At 35.1% G+C, this 23,378-nt stretch overlaps 2 protein-coding genes and 3 long non-coding RNA genes across 9 annotated transcripts; 2 read left to right on the top strand and 3 right to left on the bottom strand.

Moving 5' to 3' along the window:
* LOC104736663 (mavicyanin-like) lies at positions 1,525–4,043 on the top strand. Of its 2 annotated transcripts, none has more exons than XM_010456680.2 (2): positions 1,525–1,819; positions 3,483–4,043. In XM_010456680.2, the coding sequence occupies exons 1-2, from the start codon at positions 1,654–1,656 to the stop codon at positions 3,884–3,886; spliced, it is 570 nt and encodes a 189-aa protein (XP_010454982.1). In that variant the 5' UTR covers positions 1,525–1,653; the 3' UTR covers positions 3,887–4,043. The 2 variants fall into 2 exon arrangements, with proteins under 2 accessions (XP_010454982.1, XP_010454981.1); XM_010456679.2 differs by lacking the exon at positions 1,525–1,819 and adding an exon at positions 2,504–2,784.
* LOC104736662 lies at positions 6,665–8,517 on the bottom strand. Its single transcript, XM_010456678.2, has 7 exons — positions 8,386–8,517; positions 8,239–8,296; positions 8,026–8,152; positions 7,770–7,939; positions 7,402–7,681; positions 7,109–7,275; positions 6,665–7,010 (listed from the first exon to the last, which is right to left on the bottom strand). The coding sequence occupies exons 1-7, from the start codon at positions 8,473–8,475 to the stop codon at positions 6,847–6,849; spliced, it is 1,056 nt and encodes a 351-aa protein (XP_010454980.1). The 5' UTR covers positions 8,476–8,517; the 3' UTR covers positions 6,665–6,846.
* LOC109128454 lies at positions 11,596–12,291 on the top strand. The gene is made up of 2 exons (XR_002034850.1): positions 11,596–11,793; positions 11,969–12,291. It is a non-coding gene; the product is annotated as an uncharacterized LOC109128454 (long non-coding RNA).
* LOC104736659 lies at positions 14,573–18,253 on the bottom strand. 4 transcript variants are annotated; one of them, XR_002034855.1, is made up of 5 exons: positions 16,919–18,253; positions 16,177–16,258; positions 16,008–16,103; positions 15,371–15,868; positions 14,573–15,073 (listed from the first exon to the last, which is right to left on the bottom strand). It is a non-coding gene; the product is annotated as an uncharacterized LOC104736659 (long non-coding RNA). The 4 variants fall into 4 exon arrangements; XR_002034854.1 differs by having other exon boundaries at positions 16,008–16,258; positions 16,919–17,010; positions 17,223–17,309; XR_002034853.1 differs by having other exon boundaries at positions 16,008–16,258; positions 16,682–18,253.
* On the bottom strand, positions 18,840–20,900 carry LOC104736658. Its single transcript, XR_759608.2, has 4 exons — positions 20,735–20,900; positions 20,096–20,346; positions 19,301–19,970; positions 18,840–19,201 (listed from the first exon to the last, which is right to left on the bottom strand). It is a non-coding gene; the product is annotated as an uncharacterized LOC104736658 (long non-coding RNA).

Genomic DNA, 23,378 nt, shown 5'->3' with positions numbered 1-23,378 from the left:
AAATTATCTACTAAGATTCTGCTGTTGATGCTGATCCTTTTTTCTTGTGTGTGTAAAATGCAGATGTTCCAACAATGTACTGGAATCAATGCGATTATGTTCTACGCTCCTGTTCTGTTCAGCACATTAGGGTTTGGCAGTGACGCTTCTCTTTACTCTGCAGTGGTCACTGGAGCAGTCAACGTCCTCTCCACATTAGTCTCAATTTACTCCGTTGACAAAGTTGGTCGCCGGGTTCTATTCCTTGAAGCTGGCGTCCAAATGTTTTTTTCTCAAGTCGTTATCGCTATTGTCCTTGGTACCAAAGTCACTGACCACTCTACAAAANAAAGTTTTTAACCATTCTACAGTGTGTTACTCAAACTGTGTTTGTAAATAGGTAAAGTCTTTTTTGTTTGTTTTATTGTGACAGTAAGTAGCTTGTTAATGTCATCGATCGACCTTGAGTTCCATTTCCGACAAGTGTTATATTTTCTTTTTCAAAATGGTAATGTATATAGCAATGTAGAAATTTGCAATTGTTGATTGTCTAGCTACGAACAAATGGTACCAATGTTAATGGGCCGAAAAATAGATACACTAGTTTTGAAGTTACAGTCCGGGCTGAATGCTTGCTGCAGTGATCAAATTGAAGATATTATACTTAATATGAAGTTGGCAACAATAAAAATAATGTATCACATAAATAGAATTTGAATGGTAAGGAAACTATATATGTTACCAAGATGTAGGAGGAAGAGTAACTGAGAAGTTCAAATATTAAAAGATGATTCAAAACATTAGCACACCAACTAACTCACCATTCTTTCCTTACAAGCCTTGCAAACTTTAAACCGTGTGCACACTTTACAACTTATAACGATTACGTTTTGTATATGTTTATTTATTTGTGTGTGTGTGTTTTTTTTTTTCGTTATTGAGGAGAACTTAACAAATTTATGAGTTTCAACCGAAATGGACTGACCATATTGTCTACATTATTAGATTAGATTCGAACTTAAAGTTCGCAAGAGATTAAAAAAAAAAAAAAAAGAGAGAGATTTATAGCTATAAAAATTGATAGTTCTTCTAGGTCAATCATGTCACAGAATCCAACTATAAAAATTGACGGATCAGATGGATTTAGGTTAGGCTAATCAAAGTCTTTGGTGCTTTCAATTATGTCAAGATTTATAGTTTCCAACTTAAAATTATTGTATAATATGTGGATATGCATGGGTTGATTTTACCGTCCACTTAAGTGAATATATATCATGTCCTTTCTTAAGTTAAAAAGAAAAAAAAAACTCCATCTCTTAACTCAATTATTAATTATATTCGATTTCAGCCAACTTTATCAATATATATATATATATATCAAGTCAGTATTAGAAACTAAATCCAACATTAATAAAAGATAAACAAGTAAAGTAAGCAACCTTTGTCGGTATTTTGCTTTTTAGACACTCCTTTCTCCAAATTAGCCAACTAACCAATAAAGATCAAGTGACCTCCTCATACATACGCACGTACCACTCACATTCACATATCTCCTTGTATATATATACACGCACACAAATAAAACAAAGAGAGAAATTAAAAGGAAACGACCTTGTGGGGGCTCTCGACCAAAAAAGAAGAAGATAGTGAGAGAGATATAGAGAGAGTAGATCGATGGCGGCGATGATAGTTTCAGCTTTGGTGTGTTTGGTGGTGATGGGACGGCTGAGTGGAGCGGCGGTATACAAAGTCGGCGACTCAGCAGGCTGGACAACCATAGCCAACGTAGACTACAAGCTTTGGGCGTCTACCAAAACTTTCCACATTGGTGATACTGTTTGTGAGTTCCTTAATCTTCTTACCATTACCATGAGCAGATCTTGAATGTAATACTTACTTCGGAAATTGGCCCCTCCAGCAATCTTAATTAGTGCGTACGCTTTAGGTGTAAAGTATTTTAAAAGAGTACCACTCACGCACTAATCATTATGACTTTTTTAANAAAAAAAAAAAAAAAAGAGAGAGATTTATAGCTATAAAAATTGATAGTTCTTCTAGGTCAATCATGTCACAGAATCCAACTATAAAAATTGACGGATCAGATGGATTTAGGTTAGGCTAATCAAAGTCTTTGGTGCTTTCAATTATGTCAAGATTTATAGTTTCCAACTTAAAATTATTGTATAATATGTGGATATGCATGGGTTGATTTTACCGTCCACTTAAGTGAATATATATCATGTCCTTTCTTAAGTTAAAAAGAAAAAAAAAACTCCATCTCTTAACTCAATTATTAATTATATTCGATTTCAGCCAACTTTATCAATATATATATATATATATCAAGTCAGTATTAGAAACTAAATCCAACATTAATAAAAGATAAACAAGTAAAGTAAGCAACCTTTGTCGGTATTTTGCTTTTTAGACACTCCTTTCTCCAAATTAGCCAACTAACCAATAAAGATCAAGTGACCTCCTCATACATACGCACGTACCACTCACATTCACATATCTCCTTGTATATATATACACGCACACAAATAAAACAAAGAGAGAAATTAAAAGGAAACGACCTTGTGGGGGCTCTCGACCAAAAAAGAAGAAGATAGTGAGAGAGATATAGAGAGAGTAGATCGATGGCGGCGATGATAGTTTCAGCTTTGGTGTGTTTGGTGGTGATGGGACGGCTGAGTGGAGCGGCGGTATACAAAGTCGGCGACTCAGCAGGCTGGACAACCATAGCCAACGTAGACTACAAGCTTTGGGCGTCTACCAAAACTTTCCACATTGGTGATACTGTTTGTGAGTTCCTTAATCTTCTTACCATTACCATGAGCAGATCTTGAATGTAATACTTACTTCGGAAATTGGCCCCTCCAGCAATCTTAATTAGTGCGTACGCTTTAGGTGTAAAGTATTTTAAAAGAGTACCACTCACGCACTAATCATTATGACTTTTTTAACTCACAAATATCATATATATCTCTATACAAAAGTGTCATTTTTGATATTTTCATGATTTCATCATATAAAAGTATAAATAGTTATTATTACAATATTAGTTTGAAGCTGACTTTAAAAATAGGGTTCTTGATTAACATCTTACTGAAAAATTTAGATATAAAAACTATAATTAAAGTTTACGGGCCAAACTATGTTATGATTTTTTTTCCTTTTAAATGTTAAATTTATTAAAAGAATACATGGTTAATTACAGAAGGCTTAAGTGGTTTTTTTTTTCTTGTAATGATTTTTCGAACCATGATATAATGTGAATTTGTCTTTTGTAAGTCAGTTCTATCAGATTTATCTTCTATAGTAAACTAATTCAATCTAGAGTCAAACTTAACTATCTCTAAATTAGACAGGCGTAGCCGAATAGTCATCGATAAATTAATATGATAAGAATATACAAACATAGACATGAAGCATATTGTCATTGATCGTTAAGACAATATACACACGTATACATAAAACGAAAACTAATTTGATTTTGACAGTGTTCGAGTACAACCCACAATTCCACAACGTAATGAGAGTGACGCACCCAATGTACAGAAGCTGCAACAGCTCAAACCCAATCTCCACCTTCACCACCGGAAACGACTCAATCACACTGACCAACCACGGCCACCATTTCTTCTTTTGCGGCGTTCCCGGCCATTGCCTCGCGGGTCAGAAACTTGACCTCAACGTCCTCCTCCCTGCCTCCTCCACACCAGTCTCTGAGCCACCAACCTCATCCTCCTCTCCTCCTCCGTTAACTACTACTATTCCTGCAGCCGGAGTCCCCGGACCTTCTCATAACCTCAGTGCTTCTCTCCCGAGTGTGGCAGTGGGTCGAGTTGTGGCCATAGTAGCTCTCCTAGTCTCTTTGGTGTTGCAAATTTTGCTTCTTAATTAGGACTATATACATACATTGGAATCGTTGCATATAAGGTTTTTGTTTTGTTTACATATCATTCTCCCAAGTTGTTCTTCTTTCTTCAAATGATTCAAAATGTAGAGATGCCCCGTCAATAATATATACTATACTGAGTACCGATTTAATTCGTTAACAATGCTAGTTGTCATTTATATATTTTTCCCCTCGTCTATAACTCCCAGAGATATATTTTCAAATTTGAACTTGAGTTATAATACAAACCACGAATTAAGTTATTTAAAAAAATATGTTTGGAAAAAAAAATGTGGCTAGGCTCGATCATGTGATTGCATAATATGTTACGTCACTAGTCATTATCTCCATAATTCGACGAGGAATGCCCATGGTTCATGTACCGTGAGATAGGGTCGAGATAGACCAATCTCTATGACGTTTTGACTTTTGAGAGACAGTTCACTAAAGGACAGTTGGAGCTCTTGAAGGAGAGTTTCTTGGATTAATGGGATGGGTTGACAGGGTTGTCATGGTTGACGGAGTCGAGGAAGATATACGTCTCTACCATCATATGTTACATCGCCATCACAATCAGTTCTTTTGCAACCCCTTTACTTGTGATATAAGATATCGAAGTGTCTTGCAGATAGATGGCGACAAGTGTTCACTACATCACGATTTCAGCTCTTATATTGTGTCATAAAATATAGAAAATCTATTGATGATAAGTCGATGAACATGCAAAGGTGCATGGTCCGACGCGAGAAAGGGAAGGTGAGTGGCTAGAGGAGGTTTAAGGAATTTTGGCAGAAGAAGATTCTTTTGATGACAGTCTTGTGGAACAATGATGGTATGGACGAGCAGACTTGGGAGCAAGAGGCGAGGATTATTACAAGGTTCAAAAAGTGTTTCAAGAACCATGTCGAGGCTTTAGCTTGTCTGACCTTGGCCCAGTTGTCGTTTTGATTGTTGGTGAGGTGAAGTCCATGGCTGGAGGGAAATAATGAAGTATTTCAACCCTATCTCTCTTGATGCTTGGTCGCTTAGGGGTGGTTGGTTGTGTGACTAAGTACGAAGATGAGGTGGTATTCGAGATACATGATTTAAGTGAAACTTATTCCTGGAAGTGGAGACAAGTGGCTTGTCTCATCGAAATTATAGGTTTCGCTGAGATTGTTCTTGTGTGTTCTGTGTGAGAATTGGGAATCTGGGTGCGATCTATTCTTGCGTTGGCATGGGAAAGGATGTACTATGAAAGTTTCTAAGAATAGAAATTTCTAAAATAGAAGTTTCTATAAAAGAAAAGTGTTAAGGTAGATTTAGTCAGGAAATATACTTGATGGCATCATACTCGTTTGCTCTATGATCGTGTGGGCCTAACTCATGTGATACCGATAGTGCGATGGACTTTGTTGCTAGAGGGTGGGAATGGTATGTTAGCTTTGGATGATAATCCAAGGGTGCTCTTTAGCGTGACGAAATATGAGCGAGATTTTGAGACTCCCTGGATACCATAGCTGTGTAGTGAGCCGGTATGTCTCAAATGTTGCGACCTGAGAGCGAGGGGAGTGGACGTGAGTAACTTCCTGGATGTCGTAGCTTAAGGCGGATAGTCTGATAGTGAGCAGATATGTATCATCGGTTTCAACCGCAAACGAGAGAAGCACTAAATTGTTGGAAAATAGCATCTAGGTTGGGAGTATATTGACTAGAGAAAGACCTCTGAAGGTTCAGTCGAAAGGTGCACAGACTGTTGCGACGGTTGCACGGTAAACCTTGGTCGATGATGTCTTGTCTGGTCGGAGGACGTGGGGGCCATGGTGGCGGTTGCACGGAGGTCTTCGGCGGATGGACGGCATTGCAGGATTTGAGGATGAATCCTTGTTGGTGGGGAGAATTATAACACCCACGAACAAGAAGGAGGGTTCAGTGTAGGTGTCGGTCGACACCATCTATTTCAGATTGGTCGGTTTAGTGTTTAATCACGGGTTTGATTTGTTTTAGGTGAAGTAAACCTAGGGCTTCATTTTTAAGGAGCATAAATTGACACCACTTAGGTTTTTGGAGTCCCTTTTGTCGTTTGAAGAGTTAGAGAAAAGAGAGAAAGTTTCCAAGTGAGTTTCTGTTAAGTTTGGTGATTTTTCTTGAGAGATTCTTCCTTGTGAGTGGAGATTTGTGGCTGAGGATGTGTTGGGGATTGTTGTGTGTTATTCTCGTGTTTCTAGAATCAAAATGTTCTTCCTAAAAGGTGAGTGCATGACCATGACTTATCTGAGCATGAGATCTTTGAGTCTTCTATGATTTGGTGGATTGATTTCTTGCTTGTTGTGTGATTTTTGTGATTACCATGGCCTTTCTTCACTTTTGTGTTGTTCTTGAGCCAGTGGTGGCTTTGGAATTCGAGTTGCGGTCGATCGCGGCGTATGGAATTAGAGTTAGGGAAACAATGACGATTGATGCCAGGAACATGTCGGTCGACACTAATTGCGATGTTCTGGGAGTGGTTGATGAGAGTATTGGTTGACACTAAAGGTTTGTATTGGTCGACACAATTTGAGTATCGGTCGACACTGGTGGCCGATGTCAGTCGCCACGGATACTCAGCAGATGGTTAATGTGTTTCTTTTGCTTGATTGGTTTGATATGACTTGCTTGTATATATTTTTTTTTTGTAATGTAAGTCAAAGTAAAGTGTGATCTTAAAATAAAACAAACGAGAAGGAAGAAGTTCTCTTTTTCGAATAGTCAAGTCTATTCTTATAATTAAACACACGAAACTTTCCCTTACCTCCATATTTCATATATTTTAAAACCAAGAGAGTTTTATTTCATTGATAACAAAACAGAAAGATAAAGAAAACTCAGCGAAACAGAAATGTTGATTACATTACAAGCATCACCGACTTCACCTTATTACAAACTCATCAAACGTCGTCCCTTTATTCATATGATTATTTTGACCAATGATAAAGAAGTAGCAATGTTTAAGCGGAGACGATGTTGGTCACAGAGACCTTAACCATCTCAGCTTCAAAGATAATGGCATCATTCACCAAATATCCTTTCGATGCATCCTTTAAGTCTGCTATCAATATGATATTGTTCACTCCCACACCATAACCGCTTCCAATCGGGTACCAAGCTGCAGCTGCAAAGAAAAAAGAAAAAAAACGAATTCATATCATTAACTGATTTTTTATAAAGGGATAAGGATAAACATGTATTTTTGATAAGTTGTTCTCTTACAATATATTTGTCTGTGGTTGGAGCTTCGTTGATTCTTTAACCGTAGATTAACGGCTCCCCAAGTGTTAGTTGCAACTGCGTTTGCCTTATGGCCTTGAGCAAATAGGAAGAGTGGAAGTGCATGTGGTCTTCCTCCTCCATCTCCTTTGGGGTTAAATCCTAGTCTCCTGATTCAACATTAACCAAAACCGTTATTAAGCACGGTCATTTCAGAATTCACATATAACAGTTGCAAGCATTGAGATTAATTTGAACTTAAGTCCAAAAATATATGAATCCCAAAAAATACTAACCAGTATCTGTCTTCAACGAGGAAATCATCAGAGTAGTAGAACTTATCTTCTAAGTTAGAGAAATGAAGTATCTTCCAAGTGAAAACATTGTTTGGAGGGTTTGATATGAATGTGACTTTCTCTTGTTGTTGGGCCGGCTTAACGATAAAGATCTCAGCACCAAAAGAACCAGTGTCTTGCTCAATGTACCCTTCGTTCGTGTTGTGAAATGTAGGAAGAGCAATCAACTGTCCGAATCCCCATTCTTTTTTCGCATTGTTGTATCGCTTCACTGTTCCATCTACAATCCACAAATATCTTAAAATAATTAGACTAACATTTATGAGATCCTAATCTTAGCAAAGATATGTACTTTTATTTAAAAGTACCTGTAACAGTCAAATATTTGTTTAGCTTCCCATTGTGGACAAAGAGTTTGAGATCAACATTAACTTCCCAGCCTAGTGGAAGAGACTCTGTCTCTTCGATCCTCGCGTAAAGTGAAATAAAACCATTTCCACCGTCGTTTGGATTACCATTCACGTACAAAACTAATCTCCTGATTTTTTTTGGTTTCGCCATAAAAACAAACTCAAAATATAGAAAAAAATTTTAAAAAGGAAAGAGTGAGTGTAAGATCTTCACCATTTGTAACCAGCAGCCTCAAAAACAGAGGACTCGTAAGGTTCTCCTCGTCCTTTAATCACTGAGAAGCTTGTTATTGTCACTATCTTACTCGATGGTCGCTCATCCCTCAACACTCTTGTCACTCCTGTCAACAGATAAAAATTCCAAGAAAATCAAGAAATGGTTTTCAGTTTTCACCAAGAAAGGTTAAAGAAAGACAAGAAAGTGTACCAAGATTAGCCGTGAGACTGTAAGAACTGTTGGACTCTATTCCCCTGCCCCCTGTGACCTGTTTATTGTTTCATTAACTGTTAAAAACTACTATGTTCGAGTCATGACCTGATCAATCGCAAAAGAGCTTAATAAAATAATAAAAACCTGTTTAATGAGGAGCTCAGCGGAAGAGGTAGTGATGAAGAGAAAAAAAACAAGAGATATGAAACCTAGACACCATTTTTGATTATCCATATTTTGAGATCTATCTTTTGTTTATGTATTTTGTTTTGGGAAAGGTACCTACACTAATATAGGCAGAGAAAGATACACGAGGGTTACTTCTTTACTTGAGTTTAGTTGCCATTATAAAATTCCGAACGTGGATTTGTCGTGGGGAAAAAGAAAAAATAAACTCTACTCATTCATTAAATTGTTTTTGTTTGACTTTTGAATATGTAACTGTAAGGTATAGGATTCGATTTGGTTATTGTTATTTTAATGCTTTTTCCAAGCACCCTGGTTATTATTTAGCAATATTTATGTGGTTTTGTGAGAGATTTCGAAGTAGTGGGTGGCAAATGTGCAATCTATATTTGGCTTTTTTTAGCGAAACGTTGTACACGAGATATTATTGTAATGATCGACTCAGTGTCACTTAATATAATCATAATTAGATTATCACTATCACCGACGTATTCATAAGTATCCATACATGTAATAATTTAATTGAGTATCACCGATTTATCGAATTTTATATAGATACGACAACAACGTCCACGTTCAATCCGAAGGCTTTTTTGGATCAATTGGGGAAAAGTGTAGATGTTACATTTCATGGGCAACACAATATCAGCTGAGTATCGATCCATGTTATTTTTATTGTACTTTAACTCTTTTTTTTTTACAAGTATGTTATTCATTCATAGAACAATCGAACCAAGCCAATTGTAATAAGCCAAATATTGTACACATCTATTAAAGTAAACATATCCACTAAAACATATTGAAAGCCCAAAAGTCTAATTAAGGAAATCTAACACTAAAGAAAAAGGAGTCGACAGCACATATGACACATAACAGAAAGAGAAAACAAGTTGGATGACACGTGGGAAGCCAAAGAAGATGGAATCTCCAATAACCGGTCGATTCCGGAAAGCTTCAAATCTGGTCGAAGGCGCCGGAAAACTTACTCAATTCTTGTGTCAGATCTCAAGCTTCGTCGAGAGAATTAAAGGCGAAATTCCAAATTTATGTTTTTGACGAGAATATGACTCCACTTTATGCAAATCTGCAATTATTCTTCATCTTCTTCTTTAAACAGATGCTTTTAATCTTCAAGGACATTATCTAATTTACCAAACACTACAAGAAAACATGCATTTTGGGACTTTAGTTTGTGACTACTTTTTTGGTCACAAAAAAAAGACACTTATGTGACTACTTTAAAACGCATAAACGACTGCAGCATAAACAGTCGAAAAAGCTTTGCTTATTAATGACGATATAAAGTGGTAGCACAACAGTCTCATCATAGAAACTAGATTGCAACTCGTTTGCGACGAAAATAGTTTGGTCGCAAAATGATCACAATTTGAGACCCATGTGCGACTATTATTTTAGTATGTAAAATAGTTATAAATTAGTTGCAAATGTACTACTCTTTTGCGACTAACACTTGAAGGATTTGCGACTAACACATGATTTAGCTACTAATTTGAGACTATTTACCCACTCTTAATTTTTTTTAAAATCAAAATTTCGCATTTGAAATTTATTTACATGTTTAGTTATATGTTCATGCTTTGATTTGATTGAACTTAGTTATAATAACTTTGTCAAAATCTTAAATATCAATGTTTACAAACAAAACATGCATAAGATTCAAATCTAAGTTAAGTGTTACATGTTCTTTTATGAGAATGTGTAGGAATTTAGAAAATTTTCAAAACTAAGTTGTGAAAACAAAGTTTTGCCAACTTTTACTAATATATCTACTATATACTACTAATATGAGTGACTTATAGTAACAGTTTTAACCATTATGTGTAGAATTCAAGATTTTGTCTTGTGATGTATATCAAATCGTCACAAAATAGTCACTGTTTGTGACGAAAATGCAACAAAAAAATTTTATGACTATGTTGCTACTCTTTTGTGACTAATTTGCTATGAATATTGCGACTACTTTGCATCTCCTTAGCAACTCATCAGGATTTAAAATATGTAATTTTACAATATTGAATGACTAATATGATAAGTTAACCATTTTTGCATTGATTTGAACTAATACATTTATATACTCTTTCTAAATATATTAATTTTACATGTTTTAGTTAAAATATTTGTAAACAACAAATCATGTAGAAGATGCTACATAGGTTTTTAAAGTAAGGTTATGTAATTAAAACAAAAAAACTTACCAAATGATTATTTTACCTATTAAAATTAAAGATATACTTCACAATTGGACTATAAGTGCTTCTAAGTCTTATGATTATTGTATTTTGATCTCAAAGTTAATAAATATAGAAATATTGGTTTGTGACTCATACTATTGCGTCACAAAAGAGTCATTATTTGTGACTAAAATGTAACTGAAAAATGTTATGTTACTACTCTCTTGTGACTAATTTGCTACGATTTTTGGGACTACTTTGCCTCATTTTAGCATCTCTTTTGGGATTTAAAAAATGTAATTTGACAATACTGAATGACTAATATGTTAATTTAACCAATTTTGCATTGATTTTAACTAATACATTTATATATTTTTTTAAAAAACATAATTTTACATGTTTTAATTAAAATTTTTGTAAACAACAAGTCATGTAGAAGATGGTACATAGGTTTTTAATGTAAGGTTATGTAAGTTAGAAATTTGTTTACCAAGTCATTGTTTTGCCTCTTAAAATTAAAGATATACTTCACAATTGAACTATATGTGCTTCTAAATGCTCATTGCCAATTTATTCTAGTCACTTTTTTTCTTTCTTAATTCTAAAATCATAATTTTTAAAATTGTAAACGATTTAATAATGTAACTATTATATATAATCAAAATTAAAATCCTCAATTTTTTATTTATAGATCTAGTCGATTTAAATTAAAATCAAATCTAATACTTTATAAATCCTAAACTTCTAATTTCCGAATTATGATACAACATGATGGCAAATTACCATAATTTATCAAAAAGAAAAAGAAAAATAAGGAAAACATCTCATTGGCTAATCTTAAATGGCAAGGATTGTCTTTTGGTGTGTCATCCACCGTTGATAGATTCAATCGAATTGAAAAAAATCATCTTTGTTTTTCCTTCCCTTCTGTTCATTTTCTTCTCTTCATTGTATCTTGCTAGAAAATCAATTTTATTTGTTTCTTCTTTCTCTCTTCTGTTCTCTTTGCCTCCTTCTTCTCTTCGTTAAGTGAAATCTAGAAACTCAAAAAATAAATAGTTATCACAAAAAACTCATAAGATACCAAAGTCTTCATGGGCAGAGCCAAACGCTGTCTCTGCGTCGGCCACCAAATAAAGTATGGCGACCGCATCGGTGAAGACGGTGGAAACAAGTTTGTCTCTTTCTCTCTCAAATATCCTTCTTAATCTACTTATACGTATGTATTTACTTGAGATTAGAGCTTGTAATGGTTTTGCTATTCAGATCTAGTTTCCCAACACATATTTACTGAGATACATCTAGGGAATTCCTATGAGTTTTAATTATCTCCTTGGTTTGTATTTTAGATTTCATCGGCAGATCTAAAGAATCAGTGTCAAGAACGACGACGGAGGTGGTAATGCAAATGGAGGACCACCATTGAAGATGCCTCCGCCGTTCACCACCAATACATCTCGAATTCTCCACCGTCGCATCTTTGACACTCTGGTCGCCGCATCTCCGTCTCCGGCCACCATATTTCTGTCTCCGGCCACCACATCTCGGTCTCCGGCCACCACGTACATCTTTGTTGCCGCCTCTGCGTTTTGTTCTCTGTCGCTATATAGATATATACATGTATTTTCTGTTTGTAATGAGCATAATTACGAATAAAATTATTTTTAATTTCCTTTTTTAGATATATTTTTTTTTCCTTCTATAGTTCGTCGCAAAAACGTCACTAATATTGAACTTCCGATACCATCAAAATTTAGTCTCTATTTTAAGTCACAAAAAACTCACTACATATATAAACTCACTACATATATAAACTCACTACATATATAAGTCACTAATTAGTCTCTAATATATGACTACATACTAGAGTCTTAACTTAGTCGCAAATTTGAGACCCTTAAATGAGGTCACATAGTGGTTGGTATTTTGCGACTATGTTGGGACCAAAGAAATTTGCAACCAATTTTTAACGACCATCTTAAATAGTCGCAAAGTAGTCGTATATAACATATTTGCGACTATTTTAGGACGATATTTGGAGTCACAAATGGCATGTTTTCTTGTAGTGAAACATAGACTTGCTTTCATCAAAACCGTTTCGAATCTAAAGTTTTTTTTTTTTGACAAAGGCTGGTAATCTATCGATCCAAGACAAACTCTGATCAATTGGACAGCAATTTTAGTCAAATCCAAAACAAAAAAAAACCCCAACTGATAGTAGTAACACCAGATAGAAACCCAACCGATCTTGCTATGGAAACCGATATCGTTAAATGAAACCCATCCACATGTGTTATAGAAACCACCTATGCCGGAGACAAAGCTGGCCACATGTGCCATGGAAGCCACATATGCCGGAGACAAAGCCAGCCACATGTATCAAAGAAACTGTTGAAATATGATCATTTGGTTGCTCCTGCGAAAGACCAAAACTACAAGAATCAGAAGATGGTTGAAGAAAAGTCAAAGAAATAGAAGAATTAGAAGAAGAGGTTTTTGGAGAAGAAGAGCTCGAAGAAGAAGAAGAAGGTGATGTCTTCAAAGTAAAGCGGACTTGTTCTTTTGTGTTTTGGGCCTACAGATTTATTAAGGCCTAACTAGTTAATTATCTAAGCTTTTGTGTGTGTTGTCGTAAGTTTAATGATTAGGGTCTAAGAGGAGATCAGTAGGGTTGTTTACAGTTTTGAGGAGTTGTAGGGTGGCTTTAGGGTGTTGTTATTGTACGTTTTAGGGTCTTGAGTGTTGGAGGGCATGCATCCCTTGAGAGTTCTTGAGGTATTAAATATGTGAATGTTGGTGTTGTATGAAGGTATTGGAAAAGAAATGAAAATAAGTTTTTGAGACAGAATGTGATCTATTGTCAAATAAAACCTAGTGTGCACTCAACCACGATCTAGTGGTGTCATCGTAACACTTCAGGATCGAATCCACAGAGACCAAACGATGCACTATGAAATTATATAGACCGAATATAGCTAAAGAAAAGAGAAAGTTTGTGTTTCAAGTAACCGATTAAAAACAGAAAATAAATAAAGTTTTGAAATCAAGGAGAGATATTGGGCGTAGGGAATCAGTTAGGAGATACAACCACAAATTTAGATGATAGATTAGAAAAGCATTAAACACCGTTCTTAAATTCAAATCACAATTATAAAGCTAACCTACTTCCGCAGTGTTAGCTAACTATGCAAATAAATAACTAGAACCTAAACTTCTGTTTGGATCTAGCTAAACAAGCAAGCATTAAAGTTTAAGTTTGATTTGTTCACAAGGTGCATCAACTTCAACTTCTGTTGGCTAAGGTCCACCTTGCTCACCTATGTTTCTTTCAAGTAACTCAACAACACTTTCGGTGCCACGATGAATTGAACCTAAGATCTTAATCTAGGTGATCAGTCTAGCTTAAGCATTAAGAACAACAATAGATGAAGAACAATAAGATCAATCCCAAATCTAACAACCTAAGTTTAGAGAATCATAAACCCCTTTTTGAAACCCGAAACCCAATAGTAAAACTACTCAGACATGGAAGTAAAAGAACAACAAATCAAAGATGAAGAAAACATAATTGAATTGCAAAAAGAAGTAAAAGAGTTCAGAATTCTTCTCCAAAGGGTTAGAAAGTATAAGAGATCTTCTCCCAAAGCATACAAGTACTATAAAAGTTATCTTTCTAGAGGTCGAGCCTCGTGCTTAAATAGTAAAATAAAACCCTAAAATTTGGTTTAAAATGAAAAAGGAAAAGTTGCTTTGGTTTCGGATTGGTCGATCTGAATGTGGATCAGCCGATCCAGGATGCCTTTTTTCCTGTGTTTGCTCCATCTGCTTGTTAGTCCGATCAGTCTTCACCAAATTGGCTCCAGATGCTTGATTTCATCCCCAAAACACTCAGTTTCCTTCAAAAGCAACCTAGAACCTGTACAAACTCATAAAAGACCAAAAAGACTCTAAAAGCACACTTTGACTCAATAAAAGACTCAAAACAAACCTAAAAACTATGGTTAAAACCTATAAAATACAAACACATTAGAATGTTCTGAAACGTTTTGAGGAAAATCAAGAGAAAGAGAAAAGTAAACCTATTTTGCAGTGATTCTCAACATGGTAGCAGAGCTCTAGCTGATCTGTGGAACCTGTGCAAGTTTTTCTAACGGGTAGTAAAAATTCGAGTGTTATGGCAATTAACCTGAAATCCTCACAGCTTGTGGCTGTGTTTGATGGTCAAAATTACGAGTTTTGGGCGGCAAGGATGCGTGAAACTCTTAGGAACAAGGATCTATGGGATATGGTCAAAGAAGGTGTCCCAGAATTATCATCATCCAAAGTCTTAGAGACTCCCAGAGCAGAGCATTTAAAGGAAGCTGCAAATGTGAAGGATCTCAAAGTCAAAGATACTTCCGCTCTTCAGATCATTCAACATGCGGTTGCTGATTCTATCTTCGACAAAATCCTCTCTGCAACAACGACCAAACAATCATGGGATCTTCTATAGTACTCCTACCACGATAATGAGAAAGTTAAAATAGTTTGGCTTCATTCTTTAAGAAGAGATTTTAAGAATATGAAAATGAAAAAGGGTGAGAAAGTAAAATCTTACTCATATATAATTCAAGTTTTTCCTAACCAGATGATGGCTTTAGGAGAAGGTAGATATGATTTTAATTTGGTGTCAAGGTATTCGTTTCCATACCAAAAAGTTATGCTTCTTTATCATCTCTTATGGAGGAAACAAAAGATCTAAGAACTGTTACCTTTGCTGAGCTTATCGGTTCTCTTGAAGCTCATGAGAAAAAAGTTTTTTCCGGTGAAGAAAAAGACACAGATGGAGCGTTTGTGGCACGTTTCAGTAACCAGAAATCAAAAGGCAATGAGAGGGGAAGCTCAAGTCAGTATGGCTTGAGAGAAAAAGGTGGTGAGGTGTTTGTAAAAGGGCAACTCATAATGAAGAAGTCTGATTTATCAAGCATGGGAGAAACATGCCTGAAGCCAACAACAACAATAACTTCAGCAACAGAGAAACTAGACGATGTTTCAACTGTGGGAAGCAAGGGCATATCATGAGAGATTGCAAAAAAAGAAAATCTGAACAAGCTGAAGTAAATCAAGAACAAGAACCTGAGGAGGTAAAAGAGGTAGAAGAACAAGCATATTAAATGTTCACAGCAAGACTAGCAACTCAAGAATCGTTTGAAGAGGATACTTGGCTCATTGACAGTGGATGCACTCACCACATGACTCCAAACAAGCATCTGTTCATCAGAATCTATTCAACTTTCAAGGTACCAATTCTAATTGGAAATGGAGATGTTCTTATGTCTAAAGGAAAAGTCGATGTTGAGATTATGACTTGAAAAGGAAAAACAGTCATTAAAAATGTCCTTTTTGTACCTGAAATCACCAAGAATTTGTTGAGTGTTTCTCAGATGATTGAGAATGGATATGAAGTTGTTTTTAAACAACACAGCTGCGTCATTCTTGACAAAGCTGGAAAGAGTATAGTTGAAGTTCAAATGATCAAGAACAGTTTTCATCTCAAGATATCTTCTATTAGAGAAACCTTAATGGTGGTGGCTCATGATATACATGAAGGGTCGTCTCCACAAAAAGCTCCCAACGTCAATGGTTCAAACCTGAGCAAGCTGTCATCAAACAAGCAAAATATCATGGAATCTGAGATCAAGCCTATAAAGTATCTGGTAAGGCAGAATAAGTCTGAAGCTAGTGATCAGAAAGGTTATGTATCTTTCAAGAAGATCGAGCCTGCAGAGTCATCTCATCAACAAGAGAAGAAGGTAAATTTAAAGAGTAAAGTTGATGACGAATAAAGTTCAACAAGAAAAATCAGAGTAGTGATGACAAAAGTCAGAGAAAGAAAATAATGCTAGAGAATAAGGAGACTACTAGGAAGCAATTCAAAAATGCAGAGCGGACCTATGAAGAAGGAAATCAGAATCATGAATCAAAGTTCAAAGGATTCAATTTTCAGAACCCGACATACAAAAAGAAATATAGCAAAGATTTCAAGATTAAACATCAAATCGAGAAAAAGACAAATCAGTTACCTGTGTTTAGAAAATCACAAGACATCAAGTTCAGTGTTTAAGTTTGGAGACTTAACGTTTGATGAAAAATATATTCAGAAGATAGAAAACCTCAAATCTGTGAAGATTTATGAAGAACGAAGAGAAGTGTGTGAGACTATCAACCAGGAGGGAGATAAGAGAATTGGAGAAACCGAAGGAAAACAAGTGAGATGAAGAAAAGTCCATTCAAGATGGAAAGTAAGAAATTGAACCAACCTATGAGCTATGCTGATGCTTTGAAGAGAGCTCCTCCATTGTAGACCAGAGAAACAAGAAAAGAAGAACGCTTCAAAATCTTGAGCTGAAATCTGAAGAGCAACACAAAAGATCAAGAGGGAGTGTTGAAATATGATTGTTTGGCTTGCCCATGGAGGGCATACGTCCCTTGAGAGGTCTTGAGGTATTAAATATGTGAACGTTGGTGTTGTATTAAGGTATTGAAAAAGAAATGAAAATGAGTTTTTGAGAGAGAATTTTCTGAAGCGTTTTGAGGGAAATCAAGAGAAAGAGAAAAGTAAACCTGTTTTTGAGTGATTCTCAACATGGTAGCAGAGCTTTATCTGATATGTGGAACCTGTGCAAGTTTTTCTAAAAGAGTGAAGTAAAAGGGTAGTAAAAAGTCGAGTGTTATGGCGATTAACGTGCAATCCTCACAGCTTTTGGCTGTGTTTGATGGTTAAAATTCCGAGTTTTGGACGGCAAGGATGCATACAACTCTTTGGAACAAGGATCTATGCGTACAACTCTTTGGAACAACAGATCTGAAGCGTGTTGGCTCCATGGCTCCATCATCGTTTCTTAGATCTGTTGCCGTTTCCACATTTTAGCCAGTGAGTTTGCCCCTAATTCTTCTTAGTGTTTGATATTTTGATTAAGGATTCACCAATAATCTGGATTTTGGGAGTAACGCGAAAGGAGAGTCTCCAAATTACAGGAGTGGACAGATCTTTCAAGACCACACAACCACGCTCGCGGATTCAAAGTCATCATATCAAAATAATGGTTTCTAGGTCTGTTTGGGGAGTGTTTCTATCTATATTTAATTTTGTTCATCTCCGTTTTAATTTGTTGACCAGTGATTGAATTGTGTTCTCTTATTTGTTTCAGGTTTTGATAGGTTTTAATTTCAAGTTATGTGCTTGTCTAATGGTTTTGTGAAATCTGTGAATTAGAGATTTATCTTAGTTTTGCCGATTTCGTGTTTGGTTGCGTATGCTTCAAATTGTGGAGAGTGAGCAGCTTTTAAGAGTGGTTCTAGGTTTGATTTGTTCATATATATGAAAGTGTGTTGTGCTATGTGCATCGGTCAACAGAGAAACTCTCCTCCCTTTTCATTCATTGTATATCTATGTATAGTGGAGGTGTGTTTTCCTTTAAAATCTTTGAACTGCTTTTTTGTTTCATCTTTCGAGAACTCTTGAGTTCTTATATGCAAGGTTAATTACAGGATGGTTCACTTTTGTTATTGGATTGGTCATACTTCATATGATGGGCATCGAAACCCATATTGGTTTCTTCTTGTTGATTTTGTGTTTTGGGTTTTTGTAGAGTGAAGAAAACAGAGGACAGGTTGCCTAGTACTATAACAGAGTTGGATTTGAGGCATCTTCCGCAACTGGTTGAGAGGAAAGATGGTGGTCAAGCTTGGATTCAGATGATGGATCGTTTCACTTCTGGTATGAGAAATTAAGCTTGGTTTAGAGAACGTAAGCTAAATATTATTTGTTCTTTTGTTGTGTGTTTGAAGATAAAGATTTTTTTATCTTTGTCTTGAATGTTGAATGGATCTTTTGTGCTTTGTTTTACAATGGTCCTACTGAGTATAGAAGCAGAACTGTGTTTGAAGATGCAACTCCTCACATTGAAGCTTCTTTGTTTTTCATGTGTTTGTGTAATTTTGTTGCAGGTTGAAGCGGATTACATAATGATATCAAAGAAGTTTCAAGGTCCAAGAGTATGGAAAATTCACAAGTTTAAATACAAGAGTTGTTTGAATTTATTTTTGATTATGTTATTTTTACTTTGTCATATAGATATTTTGTATTCCTGTTTCATATAAATATAATAAATATATAATTTTTATTAAATTATGGCATGTTTCTCTTTTAATTTGTCAAATTATCCAAAACCAAAAAAAAATCCAGAAAATTGTAATTTCAATAAAATTTAGTGTAACAATTTATAGCAAAGTACAATTGCTATTACTCAATATACAATTGCACAGTAAAAAACGCAATATTTGATGAAGACACAATAGCATGTATTAAAGTGCTATCTAATGTGTCTGACCTATTATCGCAGGCGATGATAGAGCGTTTACTAAACGCTATAATATTGTTCGATAGTGTTTTTCTGATGCTAAGAATAGACGATTTTCTTGTAGTGAGTCGAAAGATACTTCCGCTCTTCAGATCATTAAACATGCGGTTGCTGAGTCTATCTTCGACAAAATCCTCTATGCAACAATGGCCAAACAAGCATGGGATCTCTGGAATACTCCTACCAAGGTAATGAGAAAGTTAAAATGGTTAGGCTTCAATCTTACGAAGAGATTTTGAGAATCTGAAAATGAAAGAAGGTGAGAAAGTCAAATCTTACTCGGATAGAATTCAAGTTGTTGGTAATCAAATGAGGGCTTTAGGAGAAGGTAGATCTGATTATAATTTGGTTGTCAAGGTATTGGTTTCCATGCCAAAAAGTTATGCTTCTTTATCATCTCTTATGGAGGAAACAAAAGATCTAAGAATTGTTACCTATACTGAGATTATTGGCTCTCTTGAATCTCATGAGAAAAAGATTTTTCCAGATGAAGAAGAAGACATAGATGAAGTGTTTGTGGCACATTTCAATAACCATAAATCAAAAGGCAATGAGAGGGAAAGCTCAAGTCAGTATGGCTTGAGAGAGAAAAAAGGTGGTGCGGTTTTTGTAAAAGAGACACTCATAATGAAGATGTCTGATTTATCAAGCATGGGAGAAACATGCCTGAAGTCAACAACAACAATAACTTCAGCAACAGAGAAACTATAAGCTGTTTCAATTGTGGGAAGCAAGGGCATATCATGAGAGATTGCAAAAACAGAAAATCTTAACAAGCTCAAGTAAATCAAGAACAAGAACCTGAGGAGGTAAAAGAGGTAGAAGAACAAGAATATCAAATGTTCACAGCAAGACTAGCAACTCAAGAATCGTTTGAAAAGGATACTTGGCTCATTGACAGTGGATGCACTCACCACATGACTCCAAACAAGCATTTGCTCTTCAGAATCTATTCAACATTCAAGGTATCAATTCTAATTGGAGATGGAGTTGTTCTTATGTCTAAAGGAAAAGTAGATGTTGAGATTATGACTAGTATAGGAAAAAGAGTAATTAAAAATGTCCTTTTTGTACCTGAAATCACCAAAATTTTGTTGAGTTTTTTCCTGATGATTGAGAATGGATATGAAGTTGTATTTAAACAACACAACTGTGTCATTCCTGACAAAGCTGGGAAGAGTATTGCTGAAGTTCAAATGATCAAGTACAATTTCCATCTCAAGATGTCTTCTATTAGAGAAACCTCAATGGTGGTGGCTCATGATATACGTGATGGGTCGTCTCCTCAAAAAGCTTCCAACATCAATGGTTCAAACCTGAGCAAGCTGTCATCAAACAAACAAAATATCATGAAATCTGAGACCAAGCCTATAAAGTACCTAATAAGGAAGACTATCAAGCCTGTAGAGTCATCTCATCGGCAAGATCTAAAAAAGGTAAATTTAAAGAGTAAAGTTGATGATGAAGAAAGTTCAACAAGAAAAATCAGAGTATCGATCAGCAATGGCACAAGTCAAAGAAAACAAATATTGCTAGAGAATAAGGAGACTACTAGGAAGCAATTCAAAAATGCAGAGCAGGCCTATGAAGAAAGAAACCAAAATCAGGAATCAAAGTTCAAAGGATTCAATTTCCAGAACCCAACATACAAAAAGAAATCAAGCAAAGAGTTGAAGATTCAACATCAAATTGAGAAAAAGGCAAGTCAGCTACCTCTATTTAGAAAATCACAAGACATCAAGTTCGGTGACATTAATTTTGGAGACTTAAGGTTTGATGAAAAGGATATTCACAAGATGGAGAACCTCAATCTATGAAGATTGATGAAGAACGAAGAGAAGTGTGTGAGACTATCAACCAAGAGGGAGATAGGAGAATTGGAGCTGGCATGCATGTCACCATACGTGTCGAGATAGTTTACAAAGTATTTGTTTACAACTACATGTGTCATATGTGTCGATGTAAAGCTGGCTTGCAGTTACCCTTAGTAAGTTGCATCAATTAGTGATACACTCTTTTTTTTTCTTTGATTAAGGAAAAAATAAGAAAAAGCTCCAATATAATTTCATACATAGATGATTTTTTTGATGTTTTATTGAGTGTTTTGGCCGATAATTTGTAAACAAAGATCAATTCTTATTGGTTGATAATAAAAATAATAATAATAATAATGTACAGTACGCACTAGTAAAAAAATTCCGTATAGCTACGATATAGGCACAAAATTTCGTAGCTAATTTCGTATCAGCCACGAATATTAGTCATTAACAAATAACATGATTGTTTCGTAGCTTTTTGTAATTTTCGTGACTAATTTTATAGCTATGAATTTTATCTGAGACAATTTCGTCACTAATTATAGCCACAAATTTTATTTGTGGCAATGTTGTGACTAAATAAATTCACAAATTATGTTTATGATTAAATCATGGCTATTTATAGTCACGAAAATATCACATAACTTAATCGTAGCTTAAGTATCTACAAAAAGCGATCAAATTTCAGTGACTGTTTTATTTTTCAAAAAAAAATATATTCAGTATATCCTAACTTCAAAAATCCTAAATTTTAAACACAGACTCTAAAATCCAAATGTACACCAAAAAATCTAATTACTAAAGTATACCCTAAACCTAAGATCCAACACTTGTAAATCATACATCCAAAATTTAAACCATTATATTCACATGAAACTAATATTTAAAACCATTTACATGTATACTTTCCATAAAATCAATTTTTTTAAAAGCCAAACAAATATATCAAATATAATTAATTTTTAACCCCAAAAAAAAAAATATGATCATTATAATAACTTAAATATATAACAATTAATTTTTAAATATTAATCATCACTCTATAAAATTATAACTGTAAACCATAAATAATTATTAAATATATTGAACAAAAAAGAAAATAGATAATAAAACATATACAAAATGCAACCAAAGATACTAACTTCTCATTGGTCGTTCCACATAGATGAGGATCACTGTGTAATTGATTATCCACCGTTGATAACACTAAATCTAACGGACAGAAATACTCTTATTTTTCTTTTTTTCTAAGCAAAGCAATAAATGTCTTCTCTTCTACATTCATACGACCCTTAACTTTCTTCTTTCTTACCTTTTTTTTTTTTTCTTCTGGGCAAACATCTCTTTCTTTTTCTTCTTCTCTATTTCCAATGACTAATCTTTTCTTTGTTTCTTTTTTTTCCAATGATCTAGTTATTCGAGCCTCTGACCGCGTTTTTGAGACGTCGTTCACCACCACCACAAACGTAGTGAGAAGCACAAGTTTGGAGAAGTTCAGCGGCGCAGAGATGGAGTTCGATCCAAGTTCTGTATGCTGCAATTGCTTTAAAGACAACGACGAAACCATCATTATCCACCACCACCACTTTAGAGAAGACGAACAGGGAAGCTTCAGATCCTAGATCCATTTTCCAACGAAACCCTCACCATCCAGCCACCATCACTTTACAAAGAAGAACAAGAAAGCCTCAGATCCTAGATCCGTTGCCCAACAAAACCCTCACCCTCCATCTCCAGCCACACGAGATCACCGGAGAGGCTTGACGGAAGAAGCAGCGCCTCTGTTGAAGCATTTTTAGTTTATTTTATTAATTAAAGTAATTATGCTTTTGTAAATACTTTTTTTGATAAATAAATCATTTCATATTTAATTTAACAATTGTTTTTTCTGTTTTTTTTTTTTTAAATAAAATCATGAATACTTTAAGTGGCTATTCCGTGATAACTCAATTACGAAATACGCGTAGGTAAATCGTGACTACACAGCTACGAAAAAGCCAGGAAAAAAAAGAAGTCACGACGCCATAACCATCAATTTTTTTAGTGACCATTCGTGACTATTACAACATATAGCCACGAAACCCGGTCGAGTATTCGGGTTTTTGGATTTTTAGGTTTTCAAAATTAGACATAAAAATCGTTCGGATTTTTTATATTATCGGGTCGGATTCAGATATTATCCGTTCGGGTTCTAGTAATTTGAATATATCTGAATTCAAACAAATCATAAAAAAAAACTAAAATCACAAAATGGTTTAAAATGCACTCATGTTCAAATCTCTTTAAAGTGTGCTTTTACTTTTAATTCAGATTAGTTCAGATCTTTTTTTCGAATTCGGAAAATACCCAAACCCGATTGGATATTCGAATCTTAGAGATACTAGACTCGATCCAATATTACATACCACCCGAACCAAATTGACTATTTCAGGTTTGGGTTTTGGGTTCAGTTAATATGCCCACGGCTATGAAGAAGCATAATATAATACAGGAATCAATCAATCGTAATATAGTTGTGCAGAATGAAGGCTCTTATTCTC

This window comes from Camelina sativa, chromosome 13 (assembly GCF_000633955.1).
Source record: "Camelina sativa cultivar DH55 chromosome 13, Cs, whole genome shotgun sequence".
NCBI lineage: Eukaryota > Viridiplantae > Streptophyta > Magnoliopsida > Brassicales > Brassicaceae > Camelina > Camelina sativa.
Note: the sequence above shows the minus strand (reverse complement) of the source record. Positions and strands in the feature narration are given on the sequence as shown.